General features: G+C 47.6%; 1 protein-coding gene and 1 long non-coding RNA gene across 2 annotated transcripts in view; one reads left to right on the forward strand and one right to left on the reverse strand.

Annotated features, from left to right (window-relative positions):
- LOC143514060 (inositol 1,4,5-trisphosphate-gated calcium channel ITPR1-like) overlaps positions 1-18,972 on the forward strand; it is a 50,851-nt gene that overhangs the window by 16,193 nt on the left and 15,686 nt on the right. The window contains exons 7-21 of the mRNA XM_077004834.1: positions 3,027-3,125; positions 3,478-3,561; positions 4,262-4,408; positions 4,550-4,654; positions 5,237-5,281; positions 5,408-5,437; positions 6,397-6,551; positions 10,938-11,037; positions 11,202-11,362; positions 11,689-11,830; positions 14,151-14,309; positions 16,403-16,575; positions 16,896-17,015; positions 17,624-17,818; positions 18,583-18,834. Coding sequence (XP_076860949.1) covers positions 3,027-3,125; positions 3,478-3,561; positions 4,262-4,408; positions 4,550-4,654; positions 5,237-5,281; positions 5,408-5,437; positions 6,397-6,551; positions 10,938-11,037; positions 11,202-11,362; positions 11,689-11,830; positions 14,151-14,309; positions 16,403-16,575; positions 16,896-17,015; positions 17,624-17,818; positions 18,583-18,834 — 1,967 coding nt within the window. The remainder of the gene's footprint in view (positions 1-3,026; positions 3,126-3,477; positions 3,562-4,261; positions 4,409-4,549; positions 4,655-5,236; positions 5,282-5,407; positions 5,438-6,396; positions 6,552-10,937; positions 11,038-11,201; positions 11,363-11,688; positions 11,831-14,150; positions 14,310-16,402; positions 16,576-16,895; positions 17,016-17,623; positions 17,819-18,582; positions 18,835-18,972) is intronic.
- Positions 15,021-16,599, reverse strand: LOC143514066 (uncharacterized). The gene is made up of 4 exons (XR_013130757.1): positions 16,233-16,599; positions 15,942-16,093; positions 15,620-15,731; positions 15,021-15,170 (listed from the first exon to the last, which is right to left on the reverse strand). It is a non-coding gene; the product is annotated as an uncharacterized LOC143514066 (long non-coding RNA).

The raw sequence follows: 18,972 nt of genomic DNA on the forward strand, positions 1-18,972 counted from the left end.
GGGGACAGTGTAGGCGCACTCTGTAGGGGACAGTGTAGGCGCACTCTGTAGGGGACAGTGTAGGCGCACTCTGTGGGGGACAGTGTAGGCGCACTCTGTGGGGGACAGTGTAGGCGCACTCTGTAGGGGACAGTGTAGGTGCACTCTGTAGGGGACAGTGTAGGCGCACTCTGTAGGGGACAGTGTAGGCGCACTCTGTAGGGGACAGTGTAGGCGCACTCTGTAGGGGACAGTGTAGGCGCACTCTGTAGGGGACAGTGTAGGCGCACTCTGTAGGGGACAGTGTAGGCGCACTCTGTAGGGGACAGTGTAGGCGCACTCTGTAGGGGACAGTGTAGGCGCACTCTGTGGGGGACAGTGTAGGCGCACTCTGTGGGGGACAGTGTAGGCGCACTCTGTGGGGGACAGTGTAGGCGCACTCTGTAGGGGACAGTGTAGGCGCACTCTGTAGGGGACAGTGTAGGCGCACTCTGTAGGGGACAGTGTAGGCGCACTCTGTAGTGGCTGTGCTCTCTGTAGGGCACTAAGTGCCTCATACTTTTTTAGGGAGCAGGGCACGTGAGCTTCACTCCACAGAGCCATTGCGATCTCTAGGGGACAGAGGAAGTGTGATTGACCATCATCCGCTGGACCAAAGCAACCATGCACACTTCCACTCTGCCCACTGCCTCACATGTGAAGTAGCTGGAGAGTTACCATGGCAACATCCTCAACAACAATTATAATAACAATACAAGACCTTTTACAATGCAGTTAGAAAGAGGTCCGGGGCCTTTGATGAAATTATCAAATTTTATGAATTATTTAACACCCGGCAAGCGCTTCAGCGTCTGAGTGGCATCCGAGGTGCTCTCTCATTATCTTGTGTGAGCTCATTAATTTGAGGGAGAGATATTCCTCTGTGTGTGTGTGTGTGTGTGTGTGTGTTGTGGGCACTGCTCGTATGCGGTTGATCACTGGGAAGAGTCGTGTGAGCCTGAAGTGGTCAGACGCCCTCTGCCTTTTCAGCGCGACCCTTTGGCCCTCCCGCTTGGACAGCGTGAGACGCCCAACACAAACACAGGCACAAACACCACGGGGCCGGGAACACTCCCACTAAAGATCTCCTGCTGGCCTTGCAGGAATCCTGCACACGGGGGCGGCGTGGCGCGTTCTTTTCCCAGAATCCTGTTGTTCCGATTTGGGAGTTTGCTAGGGAGTCAATGCAAGTTTGTAATGATTGTTCTGGTGAGGAAGAGAATTCCATCATTCTTTTGAAATTGCTTCATGTTTGATTTCTCGAGTGTGGTATCGAGCAAATTACTTTACACCAGGGACTATTTGGGTTGACAGTCTTGACCCCTGCACTTTGACCCCTCCTCTCCGAAACAGAGGCTGTCACCCCTACGGCAGCTTCAGACGGTGTTGGAGAAAAGCCAAACAATCCAACCTGAATGGAAGAGAACTTTCTAGAGACTTCTAGCTGCCTCCTGCCAGTGTAGAACATTTTACCAGCCTGTCGTGTTCTTGGTGCTCCACAAAGAGACTCACTCGAGCACTCCCTCCATTAAAATGTGTTCTGCACTTCTGGAATAGATGGTGTTTAAGCAGAAAGTTAGACTGTAGTAGTGTTTGGGGTTGTAGGTCAGTGGTGCTCACCCCCAGTGATGTGCTGTACTGGTCTCGTCCTTGTTCTGTCGGGCACGGTTCAGCTCAGCCTGTAGTCATCATGGTCCTTATGGGCCCATGCAGTGACGTTTCGAGCGGTGTTCCACCATGGAGTTCTCAGAGAACCCTAGCCGGTTCACGCTGCTTGTGCAGGGGCGTGGGTGTGGGCTTGGGCTTGACCATCTCCTGATGGTCGTGTCGAGAGCTTGGCTGGAGGATCCCGGCCTGGGATCCTCTATCGGGGGGCTGTGGCCGGCTGTTGGGTGGTATGTGATGGTTAAATGAACAGAGGAGCACTAGTAGGTACTGCTCCCCACCGTCAGATCTGAGGGGGAGCGAGCGGTACCTCACAGCGTCTGGCGTCAGCTAACAGCTTGCGACCTTCCCATGGCGCTGACGTGTGGGCCGTATGTGTCATCCGAGCGGATGCGGTGGCTTCATTCTGCCCGGCTCTCATCCCAGTGACTTCAGACGTTGGCACCAACCCTGGTCTGCAGCATCTGCTCAAGATCGGGTCGGTGCTCGCTGCGGGACATGACCTTGTCCCCTCTCTGTCGTTCTCTGCACTCCCCCTGTGCCGCACATTTCAGTGTCAACCTTCCTGCGTGCACGCCTCACTCACAGACGCGTATCAGAAGCCCCAGGGTGAGGCTCCTATAGTGTTGGCCTGCTGGGTAAGCCATGTGGCTGACAGTTGGAAGGTTGTGGGTTCGAATCCTGGCGCTGTTGGGCGCTTGTGCAAGGAGTCTCGGACATGCCGTTTGCCTGGTGTAGAGCATGTACGGTTAGTAGGGGCGGACCCAAGAGGAGGCTCCGCCTCCTGAAGATACGCCAGGTTTAGTGGGCTAGCTCTAGAGAGGGTTCTTTACGATGCAGTTCTCCACGAGCTCACCACTATGTCGTTTATCTAAGGCCAGAAGTGAAGCAGAAGCCTGCAGGGATGATTTGAAGTTAATGACATTTCCGTCTGTGCTGTTCTTGAAATGCTTGAGCACAGGAACACTTCGCATACTTTACCCTTTTTACCCAGAATGCATTACTTGAATTTGGTCTTGATGATGCTTCAAGTGTCAAGCCTTTATGTGATAAAGCCTCTTTAATAGGAAGTGCGCTGTAATCTGTCAGAAGAGTGTTCAGATAAGGAACGGCCCTGCACAAAGGAACTGAAAGAGTTTGTTCGATCCTTACGTGGGACTGTTTGTGTTCTGGGTTTTGCAAGATCCCTAATGTCCTGTTTAAGCATGCAGTTGCTGTGAACCCTATGTCACTCTGTGTGTGTTTGTGTTTCTGTGTGTGTGTGTGTGTGTGTGTGTGTGTGTGTGTGTGTGTGTGTGTGTGTGTGTGTGTGTTTGTTTGTGTTTCTGTGTGTGTGTGTGTAGGTGGTGATCGGGGATAAAGTGGTGTTGAATCCTGTGAATGCTGGACAGCCTCTCCACGCCAGCACCCATCAGCTGGTGGACAATCCCGGCTGCAACGAGGTTCAGACTTCTCAGCACTCCACTGTCTGAGCTCCCAGACGTTCTACCACGTCTCCTTTGTGTTAGAAATCAGAGAGATCATTAATAATGCAACAGAGCTACTCGCAAGCTCTGACTGTTACTCTTGCTAGGAGCTTGTAATGCTTATAGTGTAATTTATTTGTATTATAGTGCTTTATCCATTTGTGTTATTATACTTGTAATGCTATTTTTTTCATTTATTTTATTTTTTTTATTTGCTGCTTTCCTGGGCCTGTTGCAACCTTCATCATTTCAGGCTAATATCCGAGACATCTGGTTTGTGTGAGCTCACAAATCTTTAACTTTGTTTTTTTTCCATCCCACTGTCCAGGTGAATTCAGTGAACTGCAACACGAGTTGGAAAATTGTGTTGTTCATGAAATGGAGTGACAACAAGGAGGCCATTCTAAAAGGGGTAGGTACTGCCTGAAAGGGGCAGGTACACCCTGAAAGGGGCGGGTACACCCTGAAAGGGGCAGGTACACCCTGAAAGGGGCAGGTACACCCTGAAAGGGGCGGGTACACCCTGAAAGGGGCGGGTACACCCTGAAAGGGGCGGGTACACCCTGAAACGGGGTAGGTACACCTTGAAAGGGGGTAGGTACACCCTGAAAGGGGCGGGTACTGCTCCTCACAGTCAGATCTGAAGTGTTACATTTCATTCAGATATTCAGGAAATTGCTTCATGGTCCCTCTGGTAAGATAGCCACGATGCTGCATCTCAGAATCCGTGTTTTCTGACTCCAGTGTAGAACATCTTGGTGAAAACACAAAGGCGTGAGGTGCTCACAGTTACCCGGAAACAGAAAACATCTCCGAGTTGAAATGAATCGCAGTGCCGACTCACTGAATGCTCAGTAGAGCGGCGAGGTGTATTTCTACCATCGAACACTTACATTCAGCAGAAAGGAAGAGGAGGAGGTGTTGGGTTGGCATGCTTGGTGTTTTCCGTGCCTGGCTAGAAAGGCCCCAGTTACAGATTTGCATAGAAAGCAAACTAGCAAATCAGGTCTACAGGGCTCAGTCAGGAACCCCGAGAACTTTTCTGGTTTGCTTTAAATACCTTTTAATAATAATTAAAATGTTCTCTTTTCTGCCTCTTTCCTTGTTGTCAGGGCGACGTGGTGCGCCTGTTCCATGCCGAGCAGGAGAAGTTCCTGACGTGTGACGATCACAGGAAGAAGCAATACGTCTTCCTGCGGACCACCGGCCGCCAGTCTGCAACCTCCGCTACCAGCAGCAAGGCTTTGTGGGAAGTGGAGGTGAGCAGTAGCCAGTCTAAGTTGCTATTCCAGGAATCTGGCATTTGCTCCCCCCCCCCTTCTCCACTATGAGCCTCAGAGTGGCATCAGAAGTCGTCTTTTACGATCAGAGTGTTTAACTCGCCTGTTCCCGTCTCGCAGGTGGTCCAGCACGACCCGTGTCGCGGTGGTGCTGGCTATTGGAACAGCCTCTTCAGGTTTAAGCACTTAGCCACTGGACACTACCTGGCCGCAGAGGTGAGTGAGGTGTGTACCGCTTCAGGATGCTGGCCCCGCCCCTTCTACGCCCTCCCCCCAATCCGGTTCAGACCCCACCCTCAGCTCGGAGGGAAGACGTGACCGCAGCCCTGTGTGGCCCGGAGTTTCCCCTTCAGAACACCTGACTCATCCCTTCAATGTGGGAAATGAAAACGAGGCCAGTCCGATTGGGCGGGGCTGCTCGGACTGGGGATCCCCTGTGAGGTTGCCAGATAGGTCAAAATGGTGTTTTGACCGTCTGTGCACTTTAGGTGCGTTGGAGGATAGAGGACAGAATGCTGCACTAAGTGGAGTGTAGCACCCTGCTGTACTGTGTCATCGCTGCTCACATGGGCTGTGCTCTCAGCTGGAGTTTCTGTCATCAGATACAATAGTGTCCATCAACTTAACTGATTATGGGGAAGAATCCATCTTTTGAAAATTGCTGCCCGTAGCAGTAGAATTGGTCTTTGTTCAATGCTCTTTCAAATGACAGTGACTTTTTATCTATGCTAAACAAAGGACATATATTCTCTCTTATTGTCAGAGCTGGAGACTTGTGTGTATGTGTGTGTGTGTGTTTGTTTACAGGTGAATCCAGATTATGAGGAAGAGTCTCAGGAACCGCGGTCTTCAGTAAGTAGACAACTAAAGTGCAATTTGTTGCCTGTGTGTGCGTGCGTGTGTGTGTGTGAGAAACGAGTGAGAAATAGATGCATGTGAATCTCTCTAAATCTGCTTGCTGGGTCTCGTTTTCTCTAGGTGGGAGATTTTGTTCCCTTTAACTTCCAGGTACCTCCCATTGGTTGTTATAATATGTGCATGAGCCTGAGTTGCTAACTCATAACTTAAGTTATGATGTGTACATACACTGTGTATCTTTTATAAAAAATGTTAAAAGATATTTTAATATTTTATAGGATAGTGAATAAAAGGTGTTATGTGTTTTGCCAAGTTTACATTGAAGTGGTGTTGGCACAAAAAAGCATAAAATTTTGTGTTAATTTTTCAAAGATAAAATACATTTTTAATTGGTCACCTTGATTAAAGCTATGCTTAGTGATTTTTAAGAACATCTTTTTCTTAGTCAGTTTGAGGCACCTGTTGAATGAACACTACAAAATAACCACGAGGTGGTGCTACGCTCACAGAAATAGTGCTTGCAGTTCAAAGGCAATCCTTTAGAGGGCAGTACAATACTACTTATCAGACTAGAACTTTCGGTCTTTGAAGGACTCTCACCAAGACAGTTCATTTGTCGTCGTCCCCCCCCATACACAACATTTATCTATTTAGCTGTTTTTAGTTTTGTCTAAGAAAGCTCTATAAAATTTCCAGTTAGCATGTCTTGATTTTACATAGGCCTTTTCACCTTTGTTTGCAGAACTAGTGACTGATTGAAAAGTTCACTATTATAATGTTATCTTACTGAATTAACAGCTTGTTTCATTGTTAGTAAATGACGCTTATTAAACCACATCTAGAACTAATATGAATTTTGAAGGAAGAGCTTCATTCAAAATTCAGTAGCATGTTAATTGATTGAAATTTAAAATGTGTTAAAAGCCAGTGCATGGTCTCCCATGAAATCATCAGCGTCACTACAGGCAAATGGACAAAATATAAAACATTGAAGTGTCTGGAGATGTTGTGTGGATGACGTAGTCTGTGTTGTGTCGGTCTTGTTCATTTTGCTGCCGGACTTCTGTGTTCTGACCTCTGCTGCTTGGTTTCCGTGGTAACGGACTCAGCTGGACTCGGAACACGAGGCCTTGCGAGCACGTCTGCGCACTCCCAACGAGAAGGTCATGTACACCCTCGTCTCAGTTCCCGACGGCAACGACATCTCCTCCATCTTTGAGCTGGACCCTACCACTCTCAGAGGGGGGGACTCCCTGGTGCCCAGGTAAACAGCAGTGCTTCAAGCTGGTCTCTGCTCTTTGCCTTGAGATTATCATGCGATGCTTTTGAAGAAAATTTTACTGAAGTTCACATTTGCTGTATTTTGGTATCAGGGTTAGATTAGGGTTAAACTAGGGTTAGATCAGGATTAAATCAGGGTTAGATCAAGTAAAAACAGCAGCATCCCAAGAAATATCACATAGAATCATTTGCGAACTAGTCACAGCTGAGATCGTCATTTTCTGCCCATTCCAGCCAATCCCACTTGTACATTTTGAAAAGATGCTGAAAAGTTTACTTCAGTCTGTAATCACTAATATCTCTACAACTGAATATATCTGCACCCATTTGTATCATCCTGTCTGCTGGCATTTGGATACAAAGTCTCAGTGCTTTGTATCCAAATGCCCCCCCACTCCTCTGTAACCACACCCCACACTGCTCTGTAACCACACCTTCACTCCTCTGTAACCACACCCCACACTGCTCTGTAACCACACCTTCACTCCTCTGTAACCGCCACCTCACTCCTCTGTAACCACACCCCCACTCCTCTGTAACCACACCCGCACTCCTCTGTAACCACACCCTCCTCCACACTCCTCTGTAACCACACATGCCTCACCTTCACTACTCTGTAACCACACCCCCTCACCCTCACTCCTCTAACCACACCCCCCTCTCCCCTTCATGTGGGTGCTTTTGGGCTGCCTCCACTCCTCAGTGGAGTTGGGGGTTAATTGGGGTTTGTGGCGTGTCGTGTCATGCAGTGTCGCCTGCGTGTGCTCTCTGTAACGTGAGTACCGTGTTGACGGGGCTGCAGCGGTGCTCGGCGACGCCGTATCGATTTCCCTCGCCAGTGTTGCCTAAGGTGACCTCAAGCCCAGCTCGGAGTGCGAGATCAGGACGAGGGCTGCAGGAGCCCAGCTCAACTTCTTTGCATTTATTTAGAGTGACCCTGGACCTGCAGCCTTGGAGGGGGCGGGGCCAGGGTATGGGGCGGGGCCAGGGTGGGGGGGGCCTTAGAGGAAAATGCATAGTGTTCTTAAGGGAAAGGTGGAGCAAAATGAGTGCTTTTAAACTAAAAGGGAATTATAGTGGCCCTGTGTTTGTTTAGGAAGAATACTGCGACACTGCATATTAATTTAGCACCTGGCACACAGTGTACAGTGGAGCCATATATGCATGGGTTTGGTTCTGAGGTTCTTATGCACACTGTTTTAAAGAAAAGATTTTTAGGACATTATTTTCAGCAGGGTGTGCGAGCACGTGTGCGAGCGCGTGTGCAAGCGCGTGTGCAAGCGCGTGTGCGAGCGCGTGTGTGAGCGCGCGTGCGTGTACATCCGCGCGTTCTTGGAAGCGGACACGTATGAGCTGTGGTCCGGCACACGCTGTCCTGCTGTGATGATCTGGTGATTTAGATGGTCCTATTTGCTGTTGGTGACTCATATTGAATAGAAGAGAGCAACAGAGAGAGCAAAAAGAGAGCAACCCCCCCCCCCCCCCCCCCCCCCCCCCCCCCCACACACACACACACACACACACACACACTCAAATAAAAATCCAGCTCATACAACATGTGGTTTATGTGTGTGGGTGTGTGTGTGTTTACTCATATGCATGCACACTCACACCTCACAGCTTCCTCAGAAGTCTGAACTCACAGTATGAAAATAACCAGGAAAGTGTCTCCTTCCAAGGAGACCAGAAGCCATGGCAACCCTCTGGCTCCCACACATCGCTACAGAGGTCCCGCCCCGCACCATCCCGCACCATCCCGCACCATCCCATCTTCCCCGGCAACCCTGGGCCAGGTGTTGCACAACACCCCGCCCACACGGTCCCATGTTTATACAGCTGATCTCTAAGGAAAAGCCTGGCGGTATGATGCAGTGCCTCTAGGTTCCCCGGGTGAGCCCTCAGCTCCCCCTGACAACGTTGCCGGGGTGTTTGGCCCCCGGTCTGACGAAAATGGATCCTGTCCTTCGATCTGCACACCTGCAGCGAGATCCTAATCTGTTCTGAGACAGATGTCCGATTATCAGGATGATGTTGACATCTTTTAAATTCAGACTGGCGTCAGTGGCGAAGCATGATCATTTCAAAATCGGATAATCTGATCATGTTTTTAAATTCAATAACTCTACTAATCATTGCCTCAGCAGTAAACATCTTAGTGGGTCATGTGATGTGATGTTGTGTGTGTGTGTGTGTTTGTGTGTGTGTTCGTCCATGTAAACAAAGCTCATCTCTGTACTAGTCTGAGGACATATCAGTCCATTTTTACTGCTCTGGTTGCTTCCTCTCTTGAATTCTATCACATGCTCTGAGCATTAGATTTTATGATACGAGGTGGCCAGTAAGTGCTTTGATGAGCTTTGCTGTGGAGCTGGAGGCGGGGCTGGGGTGTGTGAGAGGGTCTGGGTTACTAGACATGCTGCACTGATATGCTTCATGTCGTGAGCAGCATGCTTCCTGTACCTCACACCCCCCACACCCGTGTGTGTGTGAGTGAGACAGAGCTCTGGGGCTGAGGTTAGGTGCAATCAGTCAGATACAAACTGACATTTCCTTCCTTTTTCATGTCTTTCTATTAATTCTCCCACCTGACAAAGGTTAGATTGAGTAATGGAGAGATGGAGAGGGGGAGAGATGGAGAGATAGTTTTGTGTTGTCTTTTTCGTTCTATAGAAATAAGGTTTAACTTGGATAATATTCTGCGTGTTTGTATGTGTGTTGTCTTGTCATTCATTTCCCATGGATCAGGTTTAATCATGATTGTGTGTGTGTGTGTGTGTGTGTGTGTGTGTGTGTGTGTGTGGCCAGAACAGATGGCTGTTTCTCTGTCAGCCTGGCACAGCAGCACGGCGGGAGGTTGTGTGTGTGTGTGTTCGTGTGTGCTGCTAGAGGTCCTCCTGAGGATGTGTTTGCACACTAACGCCACAGAGCAGGAGCAGAACAATGCAAGCTTTGATAACAGGCAGGTGTGTGTGTGTGTGTGTGGACTTAAACTAAGACATGAATTCTCACAGTTTACCCAAGGATTGTGCAACCAACATTTGCCTAAACACATACATGATCTGGGGCCTGTCAGGACCCATCAGGGCAGTAATTCTAGACTTTCTTCCGATTTATCCCAGGGAAACGCTCTGATATCAGATCTAATTTGAAAGCACTTGCGTCCAATTGGACCCACACGTGTTTTGTGCCAAAAATCTGTGAATGCTTGGAAGCGGTCCCGATGGTGCCCAGCCCTGGGTAAGGATTAAAATAGTTAACCCTAATTACCCAGCCTAGCTGACACTAGTGACCCCGGTTTGAAAACACCCCGGGCTCTGCACATGACCAGCCGATGTGTCACACAGCTGTGAACTTGCTCTCGGTATGAGAGCCCTCGGGTCTGACATCATGATCATATCTTCATGGCAGAGAGACGGCGTGAGTCACATGTGCCGTGCTGGGGAGGGAGTGTGCGTCTGACTTCCTCCAACCCTACCGATGTGTGGAGAAGTTAATGATACCGGGAGATTCTCACATGACTGCGTAACTCTCAACACTAGGCGCGTTCCCCCGAAGGGAAATCTGAAACGCCTAACAGTGAAATGAGTTTGGATGCTGATTAAAATCCCCGCCAGTGCCCTCCCCAGCAGTCGCTACACTCCAGTGTTTAAGAAGTGCTGATGGCCAAGAGGACATTCTTTCACCAAAGTCATTTTATCTTTCATAAGATCACATGAAACAAATATCCAGATCCATGATTATGAATACCATTAAATATGAAAAGTAAAATCTTTAACATAGCAAGCGTATTTTATGTAACAGTTATTCCCATGAGGGTTGGAACTGGAGATGGCGTGTTGTTTTACGGTGTGCACCATTAGGATGTGACCTTTTGGCCTGAGAACATAGGCAGTGAGCAGGCATTAACTTGTAACCGGTAACTTGGCATGATTTTTGTTTAAGCTGTCCTGGGAGTTTCCTCTCTGCGATGGTGGCTTGTATCGCATGACCGGTTGTCTTTCATCTTTGTGCATGAACCTCTTCATTCGGATACTTGTCGCACAGCCTTGAGCGGTGAGTTCAAAAGGCGGCCTACTGTCAGCCATAATCAGGAGACTATGACCCAAACCTGTCTCTCCCCCAGTAAGGGGATTGATGTCATGGTGTGGGTCCCTAGCACCACTGGCTGTCCATGTTGTCCTCATTGTCCTGCTGTCCACTCCTGACTTTCCATGCCATCCCGCTGTCCACTCCTGACTGTCCGTGCTGTCCTGCTCTCCAGTCCTGACGTTCTGTGCTGTCCACTCCTGACTGTCCTGCCATCCTGCTCTCCAATCTTGACGTTCTGTGCTGTCCACCCCTGACTGTCCTGCCGTCTCGCCCCTTCCAGGAGTTCATACGTACGCCTGCGCCACCTATGTACCAACACGTGGGTGCACAGCACCAACACTCCCATCGACAAAGAGGAAGAGAAACCCGTCATGCTTCGGGTGGGTCCCTGCACCAGGAGACCTGCTGAGTTCACCCTAAAACTCCCACCAGCACCACAACCTTCCCCAGTATCCTGCACTCACATTATTTTAATGTGTGATGTCGAGATGAGTCTTGCCACAGCGGCGCCATCTAGTGATGCCTGTTGGCCTTCCCCACCCAGATTGGCACATCTGCTATCAAAGAGGACAAGGAGGCCTTCGCCATAGTGCCCGTTCCCCCTGCCGAAGTGCGAGACCTGGACTTTGCCAATGATGCCAGCAAAGTACTGGCGTCCATTGCCAGTAAGCTGGAGAAGGGTACGATCACGCAGAACGAGAGGAGGTATGCCACCCACCCCCACGGGGAAGGTTAAATGGGCCGTGACATGATGCGCCATGTTTATAGCCCCCACTGACACGTTCGCAGAGGGCCTGGGATTTTTTGTTTGTAATAAGCGCATAAATGTTTCGTCTGTAACAAAGTCATTGTTTCACGGTTTTCAATCATGTTTTGATTATCTGTGTTTAGTACTTTTACCACTGTGACCAATCACATTGTTCCATTCCAGACCTGTGGGTGGATTTGGATTAAAAATTCAAACTGAGAAAGTGAGGGGTGCTGGCACTGACCGGGCATCCTCATGGTCCTAAACTCCTCTGTGTTTGCAGGTTTGTGACGAAGCTGCTGGAGGATTTGGTGTTCTTTGTGGTGGACATTCCCAATAGTGGGCAGGATGTGCTCGAGATTATGGTCAACAAACCCAGCCGTGAGCGGCAGAAGCTCATGAGAGAACAGAATATCCTCAAACAGGTAGAACCTAGGTGGCACTGATGGTCTGCTAGCATGAAATTTATTAGCTAGCTATGATCATTCATCAAGCCCAGAGTTGTTTAGTAACGAAGTAGAACTACTTCACTACTGTAGTTGAGTATTAAAATGTTTTATCTGTACTTTACTGGACTATTCCACTTTTACTTTTTTTTTTCTTTTTTTTTTCTGATTTTCCATCAGTTTAATACTCTTACTCCGATACATTTTTTACGTGCTGTATAGTTACTCGTTACAATTATAAACATGTTAGCTGCCGCTGTCACCGGGTCATATGAGAAAACTGCGCATGCTCCGGTCGCGTCTCGTTTACTCTGCTGCTGCCTTCACTCAACACTTGAACTTCGTAATCTAGGTTCACTTGACACGTGACTGCCGCAAGGGTCCGCGTGGCAAAAATTACGCAATCGCGGTGGCTCCGCCCATGCGCCTTGACCACGCACGCGGTCGCGTCGCGAGGTCGTGCACCTCTCAATTTTTGTGCATGCGAAGTTACAAGGTGGAATTCATGCACTTGTACGGCACTCTGAAGGTCCATTTTTTGTATTTTCCAGCACCTTCAGCTTAATTTACATATTTATACAAACACACATATACTCGAAATTATTCCAAATAATTATCTTTTTATCTAATTAAAAGAGATGGTACCGTGTTTGCTAACAGCAGAAGAGTAGCTGCATAATAAACCTGTTGCCGTTTTAATGTACATATATTGGCACCTTCCACACCTTGAGCATCGAGTGATTGTGGCGGTGAGGAAGGAGACCACCCTGGCCCTACCTAGAGACAGTGTTTGCGTTTGCTGGAGTGAAAGTAAATTCCTAGATGAAGTGCCATCTCTGCCTCCCTAAAGAGGGTGAAATATTGGCCTTCAAAAATTCACCTTCAAACTTGAAGAAACATCAATGTAAGTTATAAATATAACTCACAGAAGACACACCAGCTTTAGCTGTCATGAAGCGCTAGTTAGGTTAGATATCTTAGTTAACTAACCTAATTATGTTCATGACGTGCTGCAGTATTCACTTAACATTAGCTGGCAATCATAAAGGCGATGTCACGCAGAGTTGTGCTTTTAGCAACAGTAAGCCGTGTCTCTTCATGCTGACTAATCATGTGCCCATTTTTATAGTGTAGTGTTTTTATAGGGTAAGGACATTTATTGAGGGTAAACACAGGGCAGTAGGCTCACCCTTAGAATCCGACGGACGGATTTTACGTCCAAAATACACCTAGTTTTCTCAGCTAAATTAAGGCGAACTTGTACTTCTGCGTCAAACCCACGACATAGGTTATGTGTTTTTTTGTGTACGAAGTGTTAAGCCCCGTTTTTTAAGTTGCTACTTGTTTGTACATACAGAACACTTGTATTTGTGGTCTTTGACATCTTTGATTTGTAAGTGATATATAAAAACAATTGATAATCAAACTTTGACAGCTTTTTTAAATTAATTCAAAACACAATACTTGTACTTTTTACTTTCAGTACTTGAGTAATACATTTTAGAATAAACTACTTGCAATACTTAAGTACAAAAATTGCTGAATACTTCGGTACTTCCACTTAAGTAAAGTTTTTAAAGAACACTTCAACTTCTACTCAAGTCAGTTTTTTGATAGAGTACTTGTACTTTTACTCAAGTATGGGTCTCTAATACTTTATTCAACACTGATCAAGCCTTACATAGAAGGTCTTAGCAGTTGTTAGCTGGCATGGCAACATGGCTGACTTGCAGTGTTAGACTTCATGTTAGTTTCTGCTCTCTCTGCCTGTACTTAACTCAATAGCTAGCATCCTCTAGCACGTGAGACAGAGTGTTTTTTTAAATATTCAGCAAAAGCTCAACAGGACACAATATACTGATGGCTTATGTGAAAGAAACATGTAAAGGAAAAAAAAGCCTTTTTCTTTGCTCTTGAAGGATGACTTTGTTTGTATGTCAATCTTGTCATGTGTCTAGCTAACGCACTCTCTTTGTGTAAGATGAAGGAATGGTAAACAGTGTTGTCACACGTTAGTGTTTGAGATGGACCCTCTGTCATGCTATTTGGGGAAGGTATGCCAGTGGTAAGTGTAGCTACATGGTAACAAACAGAATCATTTAGAGATATTGTTATCAGCATTGGGGTTGAAGCAAGCAGGAATAGGTAAACTCCACACCTGGCACTAGTTTGGACATGGCGTTCATAAGAAATATAAAAGCAGTTCATCAGCAGCTTTTTCACTGTGGCATGCTTGTAGACAGGCTTTACCCGAGTGTGAGCGCGTTCTTTTACCCACGCTGCCCTCTGCCCTCTCCAGATCTTTAAACTGCTGCAGGCTCCATTCACGGACAGTGGCGACGGCCCGATGCTCCGCCTTGAGGAGCTCGGGGACCAGAGACACGCCCCCTTCAGGCACATCTGCCGGCTGTGCTACCGGGTCCTCCGTCACTCACAGCAGGACTACAGGAAGAACCAGGTGAGTCACGGGCTCGCGGGTCTCTGTAGTGTCTCCACCACGTGTGTGTCGATCGTGTCTCCACCACGTGTGTGTCGATTGTGTCTCCACCACTCGGGTCACAATCGTGTCTCCACCACACGGGTCTCAACAAATCCTGAACTTCTCCAGCACTTCTGCACCATGCACCATTTGTTAAGTGTCCTTTCACTATAATTGCACAAAGCCCATCGTTGTAATACCTTTAAAATGCATTAAAAATGAAAGCCCAGCATTTCCCTTCCAGCACAGTGGGATCTGACTGATCAATGACTCGAAGGTCAATAGCAGATGTTTAGGTTTGAGGCAGGTTTTGTCTCCACTCACGAAGCATCAAATCTTTGCTGACGTCCACGACTAGTTGGACTGTGATTGCTCTGGTGTTTTTTGCTTGTGTGAAAACTGCCATTTTCTGCCATATAAAGTTGAGGGGTGGTAAAGACTGTGGACATAAACCGTGCTAAGTGGAGGAAAAACCAATAAGTGGCCAGAACTGCCCCTTTCTGATGAAGTAATGTGTTTTGTGTTTTTCATGGAGATGCATCACACGAGAGACTGTCCTGAAGGGGACGTGAATTCAGTCATTTGCAGTCTCATCACAATTATTTTTCCTGACACACCAGACTCAACAGATGAAGTGATGAAGTCCCCTTTGAATACTGAATTTTATTAAGATGAACCAGGATATTACTGCAAATCCCAGACTGACGCAGGTTTTTCTTAGAAGAGGTTGCAGGTGTATCTCAATCATGTTGGCTAGCCATTTGGTCTATTAGTTGTAGTTCTGTCTTGCCAAGATGACAAGTTTCTGTATGCTACCGAGAGGGTGAAACACAGCCTTCCCTGGAATGACCACAGAAGAGATGCCATTGAGATACAAAGAGGTGTCAGATAGCTGTAATATTCTATAGAGCTGTAGCATTTCAAAGTGCTGATGTGATAAGGGACAGGTTTATGTTCCTACCCCTCTTTCATTTATAACATGTAAAAGGAAGAGGTGTGGTTTATACATTTACCATGATGGTGTGGCCTGAGGTTTTGAAGTAAAGTTTTTAGATAGTTTCCTGTTCTGTAAAACTATGACCAAAAATAAAGAAAACTGTGTCTTTTGGAAACAAATTCCAAGCAGATATTAAGCAGACCCTGAGGACTCTGAACCTCCTGACTCTTTGAAGGTCTGGATCTATAAGTAATTTTGTGTGTTCTCCTTAATGTGCATAGAACCGTTCAAGCCATGTCTAGATTTGTTTTTGAGAGGACTTTGAGTTGCCCTTATGTTAAGATGTGGTTACCCTTTTCAGAGGTTGTTCAATCTACCAGAGTCTTCGTGAGTTGCTAAGCTGTTTTCTCTGCTTCACAAGGCTGAGTGCAGCTTCATGTCCAACATTTCCAGTAACCTCCAGCCTGCTGGTCAAGATTAGACTTTGGTTCATTGGATTTTGGTCCATCAGGCTTTGTTACATTTGTCAAACTTTATGAGGACATACATACACTGTGTGTGATACACATCATACATATATGGCATATATTCAGTGGCTATCAGATCAGATCTACCATATTTACTTCTGTTACGTCTGGCTCTCATGTTCAAGTGTTCGTGAATGCTGTGATTACCTGGGTCTGGGTTAAAGGGAGGGTTAATAAATCCCCAGGACTGGATCTGGTTGGCCCTTTGCTGGGATCTGGTCATTGTAATATGTAATGCAGGTGAACTCCAGTACTGCATCTTGTTAGCTCTTTGCTAGATTCATTGCTGGGATCTGGTCCTGTAATAAGTAATGCAGGTGAACTCCAGGAAAGGGAAACCCTGCTTCATATAGTCCGAGCATATAGTTCAGCACAGATTTCCAGCACATGGTCTTTGCATGCTAAGCACCGCTGAGATACGCTTTGCCTTGCATTTACCTGTCGGACAGGTGGGGTAACCAGTCACGTTGTGCAGTTAGCCACCTACACTCAGGAGAACGGGGCTGGATGTGAGGACGAGGGCCTGGTCCTCCCCTGGGCGGCTCGCTGTTGCTCAGGAGACGCTCCGCTGACCTTTGATTCTGTTTCTCCTCCGTGGCCTGGCGCAGGAGTACATCGCCAAGCAGTTCCGCTTCATGCAGAAGCAGATCGGCTACGACGTGCTGGCGGAGGACACCATCACGGCCCTGCTGCACAACAACCGCAAGCTACTGGAGAAGCACATCACCGCCGCCGAGATAGACACCTTCGTCAGCCTCGTGCGCAAGAACCGTGAGCCCAGGTGAGGGGGCGGGGCTGTGGGTGGAGGATCTGAGGAACGGAAGCGTCAGGGCAGATGAAGAGGAAGAATCCAAGAATCGCCTAACGAAAACAAACAGGAGGAACACAGCCCATAAGGGGCAGTGGCACGACGATTGTTTGTGTTATAGGTGTATATAAGCAAATTCAACACATCAACACAAATATTTTTTTTGTCTGACTTGTACAATGAAACCCATTTAAGGAAGTAATCAGTTGGATTTTTATTGATTCGCATCAAGAATCTCATTTTCTCTCTCTGTCTGTGTGTCTGTGTGTCTGTGTCTGTGTGTGTGTGAGCAGATTTCTGGACTACCTGTCCGATCTGTGTGTGTCCATGAATAAGTCCATCCCTGTCACTCAGGAGTTGATTTGTAATGCTGTGCTGGACCCCGCCAACGCCGACATCCTCATAGAGACCAAGTGAGCTGCTCCACCTGCACGCCCACTCCACCTGTAGCTGCCTACACCTCCACCTGCTTCAGTGACTGTACCTGCACCTGACACCCTGATCCACACCTAGCTGCATCCAATAGCTCAATCAATAATTCAGCACATACTATTCGTCCTTAGGGCAAATATTTTTAGAAATGTTGTCATTTCTTTTATTATTTGATTATGAATATTTTTTTCTATTTAAATAGCCATTCAACCTTTTTCATATCTTGTGAGAATGAAATGTGCCATAAAAATAAAATATAAACTATCTTGTCATTACTAAGGCCCTATAACTACCTCCAATCAATCTGTGTATTCCTGACATTGTAATATTACCCCAGTCCTATTAGTAACACTAATGCCATGCAGTACATTGTAATGTATTATACTATTGTAGGTTCTGAATGTGCAAAGCCAAAGACCACCAAACCCCCACAACATTGTGTTGTGTAGGAAAGTGTCTAATTAAATGATAATTGGAACACACAGTACCTGTATCACGTCCTGAAGGGATTTAACAACTTGACAACACACATCTGATGATGAACGACCGTCAGCGTCTCCTCATCTGTGGATCTCCTTCTCCTCTGCAGGCTGGTGCTGTCGCGGTTCGAGGTGGAGGCGGTGTCTGTGGGAGAGGCTCCGGTGGAGGCGGAGGAGGACGAGGAGGAGGTGTGGCTGTTCTGGAAGGATGGCGGGAAGGAGGTGCGCAGCAAGAGTATCAGGGAGCTCGCCCAGGACGCCAAGGAGGGCCAGAAAGAGGACCTGGATGTCATCAGTTACTACAGGTGGTGTCCGCCAGTTGTGAGTGAGTGAGTGAGTAGATGAGTGAGTGTGTGTAGGTGGGTGGCTGTGTGAGTGAACAGGTGAGTGAGTGAGTGAGCAGATGAGTGAGTGTGTGTAGGTGGGTGGCTGTGTGAGTGAACAGGTGAGTGAGTGAGTGAGCAGATGAGTGAGTGTGTGTAGGTGGGTGGCTGTGTGAGTGAACAGGTGAGTGAGTGAACAGATGAGTGAGTGTGTGTAGGTGGGTGGCTGTGCGAGTGAACAGGTGAGTGAGTGAGCAGATGAGTGAGTGTGTGTAGGTGGGTGGCTGTGTGAGTGAACAGGTGAGTGAGTGAGTGAGTGAACAGGTGAGTGAGTGTGTGTAGGTGGGTGGCTGTGTGAGTGAACAGGTGAGTGAGTGTGTGTAGGTGGGTGGCTGTGTGAGTGAACAGATGAGTGAGTGTGTGTAGGTGGGTGGCTGTGTGAGTGAACAGATGAGTGAGTGTGTGTAGGTGGGTGGCTGTGTGAGTGAACAGGTGAGTGAGTGAGTGAACAGGTGAGTGAGTGTGTGTAGGTGGGTGGCTGTGTGAGTGAACAGGTGAGTGAGTGAGTGAACGATCTAAAAGTAAAAAAGAAACAGTAACATAATAGAAAAGTAACAGATAAAAATCCCTTTAACACCTTCAGACATGTTGCAGGTTCTAGATCACGTCAGCTCCAGACATGCAGGTTGTATGATGGTGTCCAGTGTCGTTCACAAGCTCACCTGCCTTCCTTCACCTGTCCCCAGGTACCAACTCAACCTGTTTGCTCGCATGTGTCTGGACCGGCAGTACTTGGCCATAAACAAGATATCAGGCCAGCTGGACGTAGACCTGATTCTGCGCTGCATGTCGGACGAGGATCTGCCCTACGACCTCCGCGCCTCCTTCTGTCGCCTCATGTTGCACATGCACGTAGACCGTGACCCCCAGGAGCAGGTCACGCCCGTCAAGTATGCCCGCCTGTGGTCCGAGATCCCCTCCAAGATCTCCATTGATGAGTGGGTTCAGTTTTTTTTTGTGATTCACTTTGCAGAAGCTTGCCTTAAAAAAGCATTTAGTACACTGTCTGCTCCATCCGCCAGTATTTCATTTCCCATTGATTTTTTTTTTCCATTGAAACATTTTGCAGAATATTT

This window comes from Brachyhypopomus gauderio, chromosome 1 (assembly GCF_052324685.1).
Source record: "Brachyhypopomus gauderio isolate BG-103 chromosome 1, BGAUD_0.2, whole genome shotgun sequence".
NCBI lineage: Eukaryota > Metazoa > Chordata > Actinopteri > Gymnotiformes > Hypopomidae > Brachyhypopomus > Brachyhypopomus gauderio.